The 15,311-nt window shown below is 53.3% G+C and overlaps 1 protein-coding gene across 1 annotated transcript in view; it reads right to left on the reverse strand.

Moving 5' to 3' along the window:
• Positions 1 to 15,311, reverse strand: part of LOC136005852 (hydrocephalus-inducing protein-like) — a 41,358-nt gene that overhangs the window by 3,189 nt on the left and 22,858 nt on the right. The window contains exons 15-18 of the mRNA XM_065663745.1: positions 14,887 to 15,077; positions 5,958 to 6,047; positions 3,920 to 4,084; positions 2,393 to 2,545 (exon numbers count right to left, since the gene is read on the reverse strand). Of these exons, the coding sequence (XP_065519817.1) occupies positions 2,393 to 2,545; positions 3,920 to 4,084; positions 5,958 to 6,047; positions 14,887 to 15,077 (599 nt within the window). The remainder of the gene's footprint in view (positions 1 to 2,392; positions 2,546 to 3,919; positions 4,085 to 5,957; positions 6,048 to 14,886; positions 15,078 to 15,311) is intronic.

Below are 15,311 nucleotides of genomic sequence, written 5' to 3' on the forward strand. Positions count from 1 at the left end.
TTCTTTCAGTCAGCATCTGCTCTGGCTCCAAGGGGCAGCACCGTGCACTGCTGAACAGGAGACCTGCCAGGGCCACAAGGCTCTGCCGAGACACATTCCCTTGGGTTTCTAGGTCAGCTTCTGCCTGCCCCCAATCCAGCCTGTGTCTCAGAGACAAGAAACCTCTTGGAGCCACGCTACAAAATACCCCCACTTTCAAGACAAATACCCAACCTCTGATAACATCTCTGCTACTTGCTTATCCTTGAGTGCGCCGCAAAATGATGCCGTAGCTGCATGCACTGCATGCACAAAGACAGTGGCTATTTCTGACCCTATAGCAGCTTCTTGTACTATTGGGCATCAGAGCTCCTGAGTAACCAGTAAGGGCTGGGATCCACCACTTCAGAAGTTCACCACGATAATCAGAATCTTATCCCAGCACAGACGTCCATCGTGAATGAAAGCTTCCACAATCTGGTTACAATGGACACCAGTGTGCAGCTGACGGATGGAGGGAGGGAAGGAGAGAGGGAGGAAGGGACGGATAGCTGCCCCAAGGGATGACTGAGGAGACACCACAATCAGCTCTCTTGAATCTGTTTACAGATGAGTCACTGAAGTGATCTGGTCACTCTGGCCTTGCACAAGTGGCAGAGGAAGCAGAACTCCACGTTACAAATGCAGCTGCACTTGATCAAGCCGTAGCTCTAGCGAGAGCCGTAGCTCTAACAACAGCATTCCCATTCCCGTAGCTCTAACAACAGCATTCCCATTCTCAGTCAGGCTGAGTCACTGTCCTCGTAGGGCTGCTCATGAAGGGGAAATAAACCCCGTCCTGCACCAGCTGGCTGCAGAGCCTTGTCCCAGGTGGTTCAGCATTCCCGGTGGGGGGGACCCTCTGTTCTTCATTTCAAAGCTGCTCCTTATCCACACAAACAGCCAGTGGCAGGAAAGAGCCCAAAAGCACCCCGAGCCCTGCAGGAGGCGGAGATCAGAGCCTGAGGCTGGCTACATGCTCCCGCCAACAACCGGCCTCCTCCTGCCTCCTCAGCATCAGCATCTCCTCAGCACAAGCACGGGGACCACTGTGGTTTAGCCTCTGCCCCGAGCACCGTCAACGGGATGTTTTACGGGATCAAGGGGCAGAGCTTGTCTCCATTTGTGCTCCCTGTCCACAGCTCACCCCTCCATGATCGCATCTGCCCTCCCTGCCAGGCTGGGGAGGCCAGGGACACCACTCTGCGCATCGCGGCTCTCCAGGGCACGGCTACGGCTTGCCCAGCTGCTGCCAAGCACAACATTTAAGAACCAAACTGCTCCTGCTTTGCCTTTGGGAAAAGCTCTCAGCTTGCTTCTAGAAGCACAGCTGTCTTGAAGACTTCTAACCCTCTGTAATTCAGTTGCCAATAGGCACAGCGCAACAGGACATGTTTGCTTTCCCCTGACGAGCAGAGTAACAATTGCTTTGCTTACCAGCAAGTAAGAAAGGGCACTGAAGGAGGCAGCTGCTGAGGGCACTGGGGTGCTTGCTCTTTGCAGAGGTCAAAAGCAGATTTTTATGGTGCGGACAAAGCAAGCTGCCTGCGAATCCCCCACTTTGAGGTTCTATTTAACCCCCAAACGCCTGGAAAAGCAGCAGGAGGGAAATTCAGCCCCCTCCTCCTTGCCCAGGGGGCTGAGCCTGTGCTCTCACACCCTGCTGGATGCCTCATGCGCAGACACAACCAAGTCCCCAGCCACAGGCCTGCGTGAAGCGGCTCCAGAACTTCAACAACCCAGCCTGCAGAAGAACAAACCTCCTCTCAAGCCCCTCACAGACGCCCCTCCGGTGGGGAGCACCCCCCAGACCCAGCACACGAGCCCTTCCTGGCTGCATCAGCCCCTGTCAGAAGACCCCACAACCTCCTTCTGCTCCGCAGCCTGTTCCACCGTGCCGCCTCCAGGAATTAAACAGCCTCTTTCTGCAGCCACATGCTCTACAATGTTACAGAGCACACAGGCTCTGCAGGTACACAACCCTTACAAGTCTGCTTCTGGGCAACAACCCAGCTGGTTTGACCCCCGAGGAGGTGTGAAACCCACTTCACCGTAAGCGCCTTGAGGACAGACCTCTCAGTTCCAAAAACAAAGACTCTCACAGCTAAACACCTTCCACAAAATAAAGGGAGAACTTGCAGAAATGAACTCCTTTCTGCTCAAACATCTCTGCAAACTCTGTTTTACTGACGGGTGCCCCAGCTACAAGTGCCCCCGGAGCCAGGCTCCTCTTGCTGCACTCGGATGGACCATCTGGCTTTCTCTCTCAGACACATCTCAGTGACATGGAAATGTTGCATAGAAATAAGTGCTCCAGTCACAGGCTGCTATGGGCCACTCACTTGCTCTGGAAAACAGCCCCAGCGACACTTACCATCTTTGCCGAGAAGGATGCAGGGATGACAGACTGATTGGAGAGGTGGAGGGTCCGGGAAGCATCTTGTAGAACTTGGATGCTGCCAAAATTTATCTCACTTGGGTGCACGTGGACAACTGGTCCTTCTCCAGTGCTCAATAAATGGATTTCCTGCTCCAGGAGGCAGGCAGGAAAGAGAAAAAAACAACAGGGAAGGTTTAGAATGACTGGACAGCTCTAAGGGTGCTCGTAGGCTGAGGGAATTCTGACTGTTTGAAGCTGTCAGGGTTGTGAGGCTGAAACAGGAAGGCTGGAGCAAAGGTGGCACCTGGAGTGGTCCCTGCGGATCTGAAAGCCACAAGATCCCATTATGAGGGGATACAGAACCCCCATCTCCCACACATGCTTTTCACACCTCCTCCATGCTCTCAGCTCTCCTTCCGCTACTCTGTGCCTACGCCTGCTCCTTGTACTGCTCCATCATGCCATAAACCACCCTCCCTGACTGCTGCGGCTGCACAGCCACACTGCACAGGAACTTCTTCAACCTTCCCAAAGCTTCTCCTGTGAAAACCAGTAGAGGCTGGAAGCAAAGCTCTTCTCAGCAGAGATCATGCAAGTTAGTTGCCTCTCATTTGTGCTTGTGTGCATTCCTGGTATTACTTCTTTATTGCACCAAGACATTCATTATTAATTGCATCATTCGAGCAGTATTTTTTTCTGCTGACAGCCTGAGACCCAAAAGTTTGTTCCTGCAGAAGGGGCACAAACTAGCGGAGGAGGAATGTGGATCCTTTTGCTAAACCCCCTTCTCACATCACTAAAACCAATGAGAATTTATCCAGTCTGGCGGGATTTCCCCAGCTCCAGACACCCCAAGCCTTAACCAGGCTTGTAGAGCCTGAAGAAGGGAGGGCTCTGGGGAGACCTTAAAGCACCTTCCAGTGCCTAAAGGGGCCAACAAGAAACCTTGAGAGGGGCTTTGGATAAGGGCCTGCGGGGACAGAACAGGGAAAGACGGCTCTAAATTGACGGGGGGGGGGGGGGGTGGTGATCAATATGGGATCCTGGGAAGAAGCTCTTCCCTGTGAGGGGTGGTGAGGCTCTGGCACAGGTTGCCAAGAGGAGCTATGGCTGGCACAGGCTGCCCAGAGGAGCTATGGCTGCCCCATCCGTGGCACTGTTCAAGGCCAGCTTGGATGTGGCTACCAGCTCCCGAAGCTGCACTCAAGCCATATGGCAGACCTAGAGGAAATGACACCCAGAAACTCCCATTTGTGCAGGCAACACCCAGCCAGGTTTTGACCAGCATTTGCGGGCTGTGAGCAGCAGCCGAGCACGAGCGCAGCGCCTTGAGGATGGATTGACCGGGCACAGGGTCACTCAGTCCCATGTCTTCTCCAGGCATTAGTGTTGCTTATGCCACGAATGCCTTCTTTCCTTGTAGACAACAGCCATAGATCATTTTCCCTGGAAGAACCCCTGTACGCTCTACATCCCACCAAGATGAGAGGCACAAAGGCACACGTCTGCCCCAGCACTCACCAGTGGGGATTCTCTACTCCCAAACACCGCAACACGAGCAACGGTGTCCTGCTTTCCCGTCACCTGGACTTCCAGTGTGAACGGGATCTCCACCGAGCTGTGAGGCTGGATAATCCCACGGGGCTCAGGGCTGGAGTACCACACAGCAGCAGCATCCTTGTTCTCCTATAAGGGACAGAACCAAACACGGCTTCAGACTGACCTTTGAGGAAACTTTCAACTCTTTAACATCTACCACAACGGCAACTCACACACGTGTCTAAAAATGCCTAGGAGAAAGCAGAAAGGCACAACTCAAGATGCAAGACATGTATGGGTTCAGCATCCTGAGGGGGGCCAACAGCTGCTGCCTCCACAACCCCCCGTCCCGTGCTGGCAGCCTCCTTGCAGCAGCTTTTCACAACCCTACAAGTTCTCCCGCATTGAAAGCATCCCGAAGACTAGAATATAATCTGCTTCCTGGAGAGTTTAAGCTGCTTCCTGGAGTTGATATTCAGGCAGCTTCCTGTTCCCAGCAAACCTTTAGGGTTGAATACAAACCAGCAACATCTTAACCAAACCCGGTTTTTCCCTAACAAACCCCTAGGTGACATTGGAGGCAGGAGGCGGATGCGATGCCAAACCTGAGGAAGAGCCCAGTAGCAGCCTGGAAGGTTGCTGTCGTTCACAAGGGTCAGCATCTGCTGGTAAGGGACTTTGAGAGAGCATCGTCCAAAGGTCAGAGCCGGGTGGAGCACTCGCAGCGGGGGAATTACACATCTAGGCAGAGAGATGAGCAAAAGGGAATTAGATTCTGACACAGCGTTGCTTACTTGTTTACTTCTCAATGAGCACCAAATGGAGCACGACCCATTTGTCACTGTCAAATAGACATTTGATACGCCTACAGTGAGAAACAGCCTTCAACCTCTTTTTACCCAACAACCTCTTGCAAAAGAGGGGCAGACCCTGAGTCTCAGCATCACAAAAGCTGCTCAGTGCCCAGGCAGAGCACGGTGCCCTGTCCCAGGTCAGCTTTGCCCCTCCTTTGCCCCAGGAGGCTCGCAAGGACCCTCTCAATGGCCCCAGCGAGGTGTGAGCTCTGAGGGAGCTTTCCCACCGAGGAGCAGCGCTCGCCAAGGCTCCAGGAACACCAGACTCCAGTGTCTCAGGGAAAACACCGCTGTGTCCCTGCCTGAAATCCAGCCCTTTACCCCAGCAACGCAGGGTGCAGGCCACCACCTGCCCTGCACCGCGAGCGATAACCCTCTCCCAGGCCCTGTGGCTGCCTTGGTCCTTTCCCCACGGGTCCGCACGCCAGCTGCTCCCATTTGCACTTGTTCTACACAACTGCAGCCCAGGCACTGACTGCACAACTCTGCCCGGGAGAGGGAACAGCACCGGTGAAATGCATCCCTCTTGCCGTTGAACTGACGCCCACCGCAGCACAACAGGCCTGAATGTGGCTGAAGCAAGAACAACTTTGAGCTTAACTCCGAGAACATCAATGCTCAGCAGAGCCAGACGGAAGCACAAAAACCTGAGCTCACCTTCCACACCAAGGACTACTTTGTCACAAGATCTCGCCTTTACTTTTCCCTCACCAGTCTTGCCCTAAGCCCCTTGCCCGTCTGCACGGCCCCTCCTTAACTGAGGCAGACAACAGCTTGCAGCAGCTGCTTGCTGTGGCCCAAACCAGTCCTGGATTCTGGCCACAACCCAGCACAAGTCCAGCACTTGCAGGAAGGAGGAGAGGCGGCCCTTTGGAAACATTACACCTCAAGCCCCCAGAGCAGGCCGATAAGGAATATAATCACAGTTTCCTGTAGGAGAAGGCCCTGGGCCGTGCCTGTGGCTGAGCACAAGTGCTGCTCATCATGGACTGCTTTCCATGCGCTGCTGTTCTCCTGTCTAGCTGGGCAGAACTAGCTCATTGAGCAATGCTCCTCATTTGGAGCTGGAGCCAGCCAGCTCTACGCAAGGCAGCACCACTTGCTTCTGGCAGATGCATAGGGAAAGAAGAGGGGCTGCAAGGGAAGAGTTGGTACCTGGCTCTGACGGGCAGTGATAACACCTCTCTGCCAACACCATCCACATCAACCACCAGGGCCAGCTTGTATCTCTTCACGGTGTTGGAGCACAGGGTGACCTGGAAGACAAGAGCATCAAATACTTCATCACTCCCAAAACCCATCGGCCATATGCAGTGCCCTCCACATCTCCTTCCACAGCAAGGAAAGGGAGGATTTAGTAGATATGAGGAAGATGAGGTATCAGGAAGAAGTTCTTCCTTGTGCGGGTGCTGAGGCCCTGGCACCGGTTGCCCAGAGAAGCTGCGGCTGCCCCATCCCTGGCGGTGTTCAGGGCCAGTTTGGATGTGGCTTGGAGCAGCCTCGTCTGGTGGAAGGTGTCCCTGCCCATGGCAGGGGGCTGGAACGGGATGAGCTGTAAGGTCCCTTCCAACCCAAAACAGGCTAGGATTCTGTGATGTTTGCCTTTAATTCTTCTGCTGGTTCATGTGTAGAGCACAGTCTCTGGCAGTAACAGAAACCTTTGGACAATACCTGAATTACCGAATGCGCTTTGCGTTGCCAGGGCAGATGTAGAGCCCAACACTAGTGCCCAACTCTTACTCGCAGGATGCTCAGAGCCAGCAGTGCTAAAGCCCCCTCAACGCCACCGAAGCTCCAGCTCCACCTCTGAAGCACACAGGGCTGGACTCTTCGCGTACCTGGATATCCAAGTGTCCCTTGGCGCAGATGGTCCCTGTGGAGGGCCTGATAGTAAATTCAGCTGGCTTCTTGGCACCTGGGGCTCGCTTTCTCCACGACGGACCAGTGCTGTCTGACACCTGAGCAAAACTGGTCACGCTGGGTGCTCCCGAGCCGTCCCCAGGAATGCGAAGGTTGAAGTTGAAGGGCACCGAGGAAGTGTTAGTGAGGCGGCAGCACAGGGTGCGAGGAAAGCCTGGGAAAAGGACACAACAGGAGTTTATTATCCCGTGATTCCTGGGGTGGACATCCTGCGCTGATAAAACTGCGCTTGGAGTTTGCCTCCTTTCAATGGCAATTACAGCTGATTGAGAAGCTCTGTGGGGAAGTCGTCGTCAATTACGGTCCCTTTTACGCTTGTCACACAGAAATGCCACTCTAACACAAGTGTCTCGAACTGTGAGGAGCTCTCACCTCCCCCAGACCAGCACCAATTCCTTCTCAACCATGACGGTGCATCCAGAACATTTACTCTCAAAAGTCAGTCCAGAAAAGTCCCTGTGAACTCCACAAACACTCCCACAGTTTTTGAGAGATAAAAGCAGTATGTTGTCATCAAAGAGATGATCCAGGAAAGGAAAGGAAAGATGAAATTGGCAGCCACAGCATGATGCAGAGCACTCTGAAGCAGTTTCTCCAGACAGGAACCTCGGTGCATCTCCTGGTTTGGGACAATCGAGACCGAGCCTGTGGCAGCTCACGGCCCACTTCACTGGAGGCAAACCTGATGCTTGCTCAAGAACAAGCAGGACCTGCGTCTCACCCTCCCGAAGGAGCGGGGACAAACGGCCATGCTGCACACTGCCTTTCATTACCCCACAAAGGCTGACATGGCTTCAGCTTTGGTACTTGCTTTCCATAATGGAAGCCACTGAGACAATCGCAGCTGATCTGGGGGGTTGAGTTCACGTTTAAACTTGAGACCATCTCAGTGAGAAGTCCTTTGCGAGACTGAGGTGGAGAACCAGAATCTGCATCTCAGTGGAGAAGCTCTGGGTGCACAGCCGCCAGCTCTGTCAGCAGAGCTGGGCTTTTGGTGGGGAAGGAGGAGCCCATGTCTGAAGACATGGGTGCCCAATGCGGAGCTACTGCTTGGCCATGTTACCTGGGAGCTGACAACGAGTTGGCCTCACAGCACTAATTGATTTCTCACGCTAACGGTCAGGTGGGTAAATGGTGCCCTTGCCTCACAACAGCAAAATTCACCCAGGGCACCTACAACTTGCCTTCAACTCCCTTCTCCAGTTGGCCGCGGACAAGAAAGACTTTCACAGTCATTCTGTTGCTGAGGACTGGCAGATTGGGGCTGGACTGACTGTGAGGGACACCAGAGAACACTGACTTTCTACTCCTTCCGTTCTATTTGAACCATTCAATTGGCTCTGTGCCATTCTGTCTGGTTCTGTTTGATCTCATGATGGCAAAATACTGCCTAGCAGCTGGCAGTCCTGGTTTTGACATGCTGAAGGTGGCTATGGAGGAACACAAGTGACAATGCTGTCCTGGACAAGTGCTCCATCTGGGTAAGGCTCAGACCTCCCACCCTGCAGCCCAAGCCCAGGGCACACTCACCAAAGGAGACTTCACCGAAGCGGAGGGACGATACATTGAAATGAAACGCCGGCCCAGTGACACAGCCACTGTGAGGACAAAGGCAGAGGAGACATGGCCTCGGTTAAAGAGAACTGCAAAGCCTTCAGCTTTCCTTACCGTTCCGGTGGGTAAAAGCCGGCCTGAGAACCTCAGGGGGTTTCAAATCAAGCCCTCACCCTCATGCTCAGCACAGCATCCAGGTGGACGGGAGGCAGCCAAAGCAAAGCGGTCAGCAGCCCATAGCTGCTTGTGGGGCTTGGGGCACAGTGTCATGCAGGGTATGCCCCCAAGTCGTTGATGGCCTGAGGAAGGACACCAAACAAGTGATGGCTGCGTGCCTCAGTTTCCCCATCTGTAATGTGTTGGACACAGGGGTGTCCCCAGTAAAGCACACTCAATGTAACTACCCTTCCCAGCCACAGCTTTCCTGCTTTGGCATTTCTTAGCTGGAACCGCTCTTCCCATGGAGTACAGGAACACCTTGCTCAGAAGATCTTGATCCACGCAAGCGTTATGGGGGCAGGACTTTGAGACACGAAGCCGGGGGAGCCCCAAACATCCCTTGACAAGAGCCGCAACAGCTCAACAGAGCGGACAGTTGAATCTTGGAGGAAAACATCAGCCAACCACCAGGGCACCAGCTGACCCATCCAAGAGCAACACGTCTTAAACCACCCAACACAGAATCGTCAAATCATCTACGCTGGAAAAGACCTTTAAGATCATCAAGTCCAACTGTCACCCCAGCGCTGCCAAGCCCACCACTAATCCATGTCACTAAGGGCCTCGTCTACACGGTTTGGGAACACTTCCAGGGATGGTGACTCCACCACTGCCCGGGGCAGCCTCTTCTAATGCCTGACCACCCTTTCGGGGAGAAACTGTTCCTAACATCAAGTCTAAATCTGCCCTGCACACACTGAGGCCGTTTCCTCTTGTCCTTTCCCTTGTTACTTGGGAGAAGAGACCAGCCACCTCCTGGCTCCATCCTCCTTTCAAGTAGTTGCAGGCATAACGGAACCTGAACACACCGCATCTCCTCACCTGCCCTTAAGTTCAGCAGACTTGAAGGCTCCAAACTCCAGGACTCACCAACATCCACCTGAATCACCACGTGAACCTGCACAGCACCCATTAATTTATTTCATGGTTGATGCCAACCAATGCCAGCTCTGCCTCTCAGCTCAAAATCAAGGACCACAGCAACTGGTGTGTTCAACCCAACCTATTCCATGGCTCCCTCTTGCTGACAATTCCACTTCATTTGCTGCTGCGGTCGCAAGGAGTCAGCGTCAAACTGGAGTCAAGGTTAGTGTGGGCTCCTAGTGTGGGGATGCCAGGATGAGAGCCAAGATCAAGACCTCAGACAAGCCTTTTCTTTCTCTGCTCCATCAGCAAATGAGGCAGGTGGGAGATGACTACCCAGAGAGAGCTACAAATGTGGCCGCCAAGCTCCTAGAACCCTCCTCACCTCACAGTCAGCGTCAGAGGCTCAGGGGATCCCTTCACATTGAACTGGAATTCCTCTGTGAACTGCCCCACGACACTGGCATTGAAGGAGATCCAGATGGCCTGATGATCAAAAGGCAAAAGCATGCCCTCCCGGGGGCCAAAGGTGAAGCAGGAGCCCAGAGCTCTCTCCGGAGAGACCACGCTGAAGGGCGTCTCAGTAACTCCTCTGTTGAGCAGGAACACCTGCAGCAGCAGCGAGAAGGCAACATGGAAATACATGAGGAATCCTCTTTGCTTACAGAAGGCTCACTTCTTTTCTAGTTTAGCAATTAACATCTGTAAAAGGCAGAAGATGCTGAGCGCTGCTGCCAAATACAACAGGACGAGTTCTGCCTCGGGGTTTTTTTCCATGCAAAGCGGGGATAACTTCACACAAACAGAGCCACTCTGGGCTTATTCCCCTGACACAGAGCACTCCACTTGACCTGCAGTGCCAAGCGCCTGCTCAGCACCACCAAGTTGATTCAGACCCATCCCACAGCTCCACGAGGCTCGCTGCTGCCCGGGAGCCATCCGGATCCACCCCATGCCCTGCGCCCCGTCCTGCTCACCCTGTAGCTGTGGCTTGAGCCAACAGTCACCTCCCCGATGCTCAGCTGGTCACAGCTGAGTTGGACCTGGGGCCCGACGCCTTCCCCGCTGATGCACAGGGGCAGCCTGGTCTCACAGCCTGTGGAGGGAAATCTCTGTGAGTGCAATTCCCTCTGCTACCCGGCACTTTCCAGGTTGTCTCAGTGCTGCTGCCGGTCCCTGGGCTGGATGGAACCAGCTCTAGATGCTCCAGGAGAAGATACGGGACCCATCTCGTCCCTCAGGACATACGCCTTGGGGCTGCTTTCTCATTTCTAACCAACCCCCTGGGCCGGTGTCTCAGAGAACCACAGAATGGTTTGAGTTGGAAAGGACCTTAAGATCATCCAGTTCCAACCCCTTGCCATGGACAGGGACACCTTCCACTAGAGCAGCTTGCTTCAAGTCCCGTCCAGCCTGAACTTGAACATTGCCACGGGTGGAGCAACTTCCTTGGGCAGCCTCTTCCAGTGCCTCACCACTTTCACAGGAAAGAATTTCTTCTGTACATCTAAACTAAATCTCCCCTGTTTAAGCTCGAACCCATCAGCCCTTGTCTTATCTCTCCAGTCCCCGATGAAGGCGCTCTCTCCAGTCATGGAAAACCAGCCTTCCCACTGAGCAGATCACATAAGCCATAAATGTACTGCTAACGTGCACATCCCTTGGTGCAAAGGCAACCGAGACCTCAAGGCTTACAGCTAAACTCCAAGGTGGGTCCTTTCCCTTAAATTTGCTAGAGATGACAGAGCACAAGATCTTCAGTCTGAAGGCTGCTCTCAGCCACTGAAGCAGCCTAAGGTGCCTGAATCCTGGCTCAAATTTTGGATGAGCTCTCACTGCCATCCCAGCCTACTCTGCACACAAAGTGAGCAGCACGAGAAGGAGGAGAGAGCCACGCCACAAAGACTCATCTTGGACGTAACTGGTCTGCAGGGGCCTGGTGCTCCTTCACTAAAGCTGTGTTGCAAATGCTGGCAAAGCCATGGCGGGAAAGCTTATTCCTTCACTGCTTGGTCACTTCTGGGATCAGGAAGGCAGAGCCAGGCATCCTGAGCCCTGGCCTCCGACAGGAGACCACCGGGAACCACGGGGACAGCGTCGTGTGCCAGCACTGCCCTGTTGAGCCCTCCAGAACTACATGAGGTCCGAGTGGGCTGGAAGAGTGTTTCTACCTCCTCTGTGGGAACAGGAGCAGGAGGAAAGAGCTGTACCTGAGATGTCACAGTAGACTGTTTCTTGGTAGACTCTGGCTTCTTTGGGCTGAAAGATCACACTGATTTCAAGGGAAGAATTGGGCAAGACATCTCCCTCCTGAAACAGAAGTGACAGCAAACCATTTATCTTCAAACATCACATTCTTGTTTCCACTGCAGCCCTGGAAGCCTCTATTTAGAGCATCAGCAAAGAGCAAGGAGCAAGCAACGCTTGTCAACAGCATTTATAGGAGAGCTTGGAAGCAGCAGCTTCCAAAGTCCCTCGCCTTTACTGGCACCCGGAAGGGGCATTTTGTTCCCCTCAGAAGAGACTGAGCTCTTGCCCACGGATTTAAGTCTGGGCCACGCTACCAGTTTCTGCAACTCTCTGCTGCTCTCGCAGAGGATCCTGGCACTGGTGCACAGTCCCAGGAAGCATTGCCACACATTTCAGGAGGCATCCCTGGTTTCTATAGGCTCTCACTTCCTGCAACTGGTTTAAGGAAAGGCACCTCTCAGCCTTACATGGGCTGCAGGAGCAACCAAGAAGAGAACAGCAGCCCCTTCCTCGGAAAACAAAATAGAAAAAATAAACTACTTTCACCCACTGTAAAAGAAAGAAGAGGTTGGGATTATTCCAGGGTTTACTCCAAGATGAGAAGGGATGCTGCGCTGCTCAGACAGCAGCCATTCTTCATCTCAAGACCATGCAAATACTCAGAAGGCAGGCTCTGGCTGATTGAAGGCCATGGGGTTTTCGCTGGCATCACCAGGAAAGTGAGCAGTTTTCTCTGCCTATCTGCAGTAGAACTCAAAAAGCCCGTTTAAACCTGCCAGCCTCGTGTCCAGGCTCACAGACGACACTGGAAGGGAGACTCAGATGTGGTATAAATCCAGGTTTTAGGAAGGGATTGCTGTGCTTGGGCTCAATTTGGCCTCCTTTCCACCCAGGACCATTGCATTCTGCAGGTCAGTATGTGAACTAACAGTGCACCAGTGTCCTTTCTTCACCCCCGCGCACTACGTGGGAATGTGTCCTTACGGAGAATAACTGATACCTCTGAATACTGTGAGGACACTCATGACGTGCCCTTAATTCACAGCCCTTGCAGCAGAGCCCAGCCTGGGGTCGGCTCTTGCCGCTGTTCAGAAATGCTTTTTGCAACAAGTGCCCCTAGCCTCACCAGAAACCGGATGTCTCCTCTCTTGGCACATCAAGCAGCTGATGTGGGATCTGCCAAGGGACCTCCTTCAGAGATGAGAAGGAGGAGGAGCAGCAGGAAGGGAGGTTCTCAGCCATCACTTACCATGGGCACAATGGTGAAAATATCACTGCAGAAAGGCATGGAGCCTCCCTGCACCTCTGTCCCCTGGTTCTGGGAGCTGCAGATGGGAAGGGAAGGGTGTTCTCTGAGAGGGGGGACCAGCCCGTGCTCCGCAGGAACATCAACCAGCTTGTCCTCTTCCTGCCTCTGCAGCCTGTGCCATGGGAGAGACGAACCAAGCAGATAATTGAATAAGCAGCAGATTTGCAAAGCCTGTCGTGTCAGTGCACGAGCAGCAAAGCACTCGGCGAGGAAGAGCAGCAGCTCAGCACAGGGCTGACCCTGAGACACAGGCTCCCACATGGATCCCATTATTGCCGTTCTTCCCAGCACAGCAAGGAGTTTTACTCCTCACTGACGAGCTAACAAGAGGTTTCTTAAAGCTGGCAGCCCTCAAGAAAAAGCCTCCTGCATTGGGAGGGGAGAAGCAACTGGCTTTCAGCTGCTCGTTACCAGCATCACACTTTTCCCCTTCCCTTTTGCACCCACAGGGGTGAGGAGACAGTATCTGCACTGCCTTTCACCAGAGGATCCCGGTGCACTTCCAAAGCAAAGCAACGGATTTGGGCATCCCATCACTTCAGTGACACAAATGGGTTTCTGAGCATGAAAACAGAGGTGCCAAGAGACGAAGGCACTCTGCCCAGCATCACCTAGTAAAGAAGTCAGGACCAGCATCTCTGAATGCAAACCCTACGTGGAATCTTGAACCACCTCATCTTTTCCCTCGTTTTGGCCTCCACTGCAGAGCTGTGATGCACTTAACCTCTCCCTTTATCGGCGGCTGCAGCAGAAATCAATCTAGTGTTTAAAGATCACAAGCGGGAGATGAAAGGGGAGCACTGCTGCAGAGCGGTTGCTCCTTGCTGGCACACTGCTGTCCCCCCTTCACGCTCCAGTCCCCTGGCCATGAAGAACCAGCGGGTGACAGCACTGGGGGACCAGGGGAAAGCTCCATGTGCAGCAAATCGAGGCAACGCCGTGTGAACGATCATCACCCAGCTAAATCCAAACGCAAAGAGAAGGGAAACAGGCAAGGACGTTACTTGCTGCACACACACTGAGCCTCGCGCACATGCTGTGCATGAGGAGGGCTTCCACACACTGGCATGAGCAGCCCTCAACTCAAGCTCCGTCAGCAGGCCAGAATCACATCCCCAAAAGCGCTGCAGGAGGGACACCTTCTAATGGGCCATGTCTTTTGGGGTCACATCCCAACACAGGCTCCTGCACTGCCTCCTCTCAGGAAAAGGCCCTCTCTCCTCTGAGGTCTCAAAAGCTTCTCTGACAGCAGGACGGTGGCCTTGGACCATCCCCAAAACTACGAGTAAGGAGGAACCAAGCGTCGTGCTCAGAGTCAAGGACAGAAACTGGCACGACAGCAAGTCTCATACGTAAAAAATCAGGTTGAAGTGAACTCTGGGGAAAGCTGGTGGCTTCTGAGGGGACAGAGGATCACCCAGGGTCCAGTGCGAGACAGGCAGGTGGGGAGAGATGCTAAAGAAATGGTCCAGGGAAGAATCAAGGCAAGCTCACGAGATTTTCTTTTAACTCAGTGCGTTTGCACAGAACTCACACACTGTGTCATTAAAAACAGACAACAGTGGAAAACCAGTTCTGGCCTTTGAGGCATTTCTGACCTAATTACGCTGAACTTGATGTGCTCAAAGCCCTTGAAAAGTGCTGCAGTTCAAGGCAGTTTCCTGATCAGCTCTGGGTTCAGACTAACTCCCGTATATCTGCACCCATCTGAGCCTGAAAAGTCGCACAAGGATTGCCCAAGTCACATAAGCTTTAAAGTGTCATTTCCAGTTCATCCCCCCAGGCTGTGAGTGTTTCTCTGCTGCCTGAAATGGCAATTTCAAAGCCTGCGATGGCAAGGGTTAAGCTCCACGCTGTGCATGGGTTTACGTGCCCTAATCCGTTCAAAAGCCCCAACAGCCCTCTGAGACCGTGTGTTAGTTTTCCCCTGGGGCATCTATCTTTCTGAGACGAATCTCTCAAACAAACCTCAGCTTCTGCCGCTCCTCCTCTTCCTGATCAACAAAACGCTTCCACTGGAAGTGGGCCGTGATGGCACTCTGATTGTGGATGACCAGGGAGCTTAGCTTTGACAGCGTGACAGAAGTCTTCTCAACTGTCAAGGAGCTCTTGTCAAGCCTGATGTTGACATTTACGGCTGTTCCACAAAGGCTTTTGTGAACATCTTCACCTGGAACAAAGCAAAAGCAAGTCTCGCCTCATCTCACTTGCTGACGGAAGTACAAGGAACAGAGCAATCTGCAGGCAACAGAAGAAAGAGCTGCAGTTTTGAGCTGCATAAGCAGTTCCCCGGATCAGGACACTTAGCATATCCTGACAGCTGCACATGCTACAGCATGAGGATGTCCTGGCACCACCTTAGGCACCTTATTTTGGGGGACGTTCGTGGAGATGTATCTTTTCA

Source organism: Lathamus discolor, chromosome Z, assembly GCF_037157495.1.
Source record: "Lathamus discolor isolate bLatDis1 chromosome Z, bLatDis1.hap1, whole genome shotgun sequence".
NCBI classification, from domain to species: Eukaryota; Metazoa; Chordata; class Aves; order Psittaciformes; family Psittacidae; genus Lathamus; species Lathamus discolor.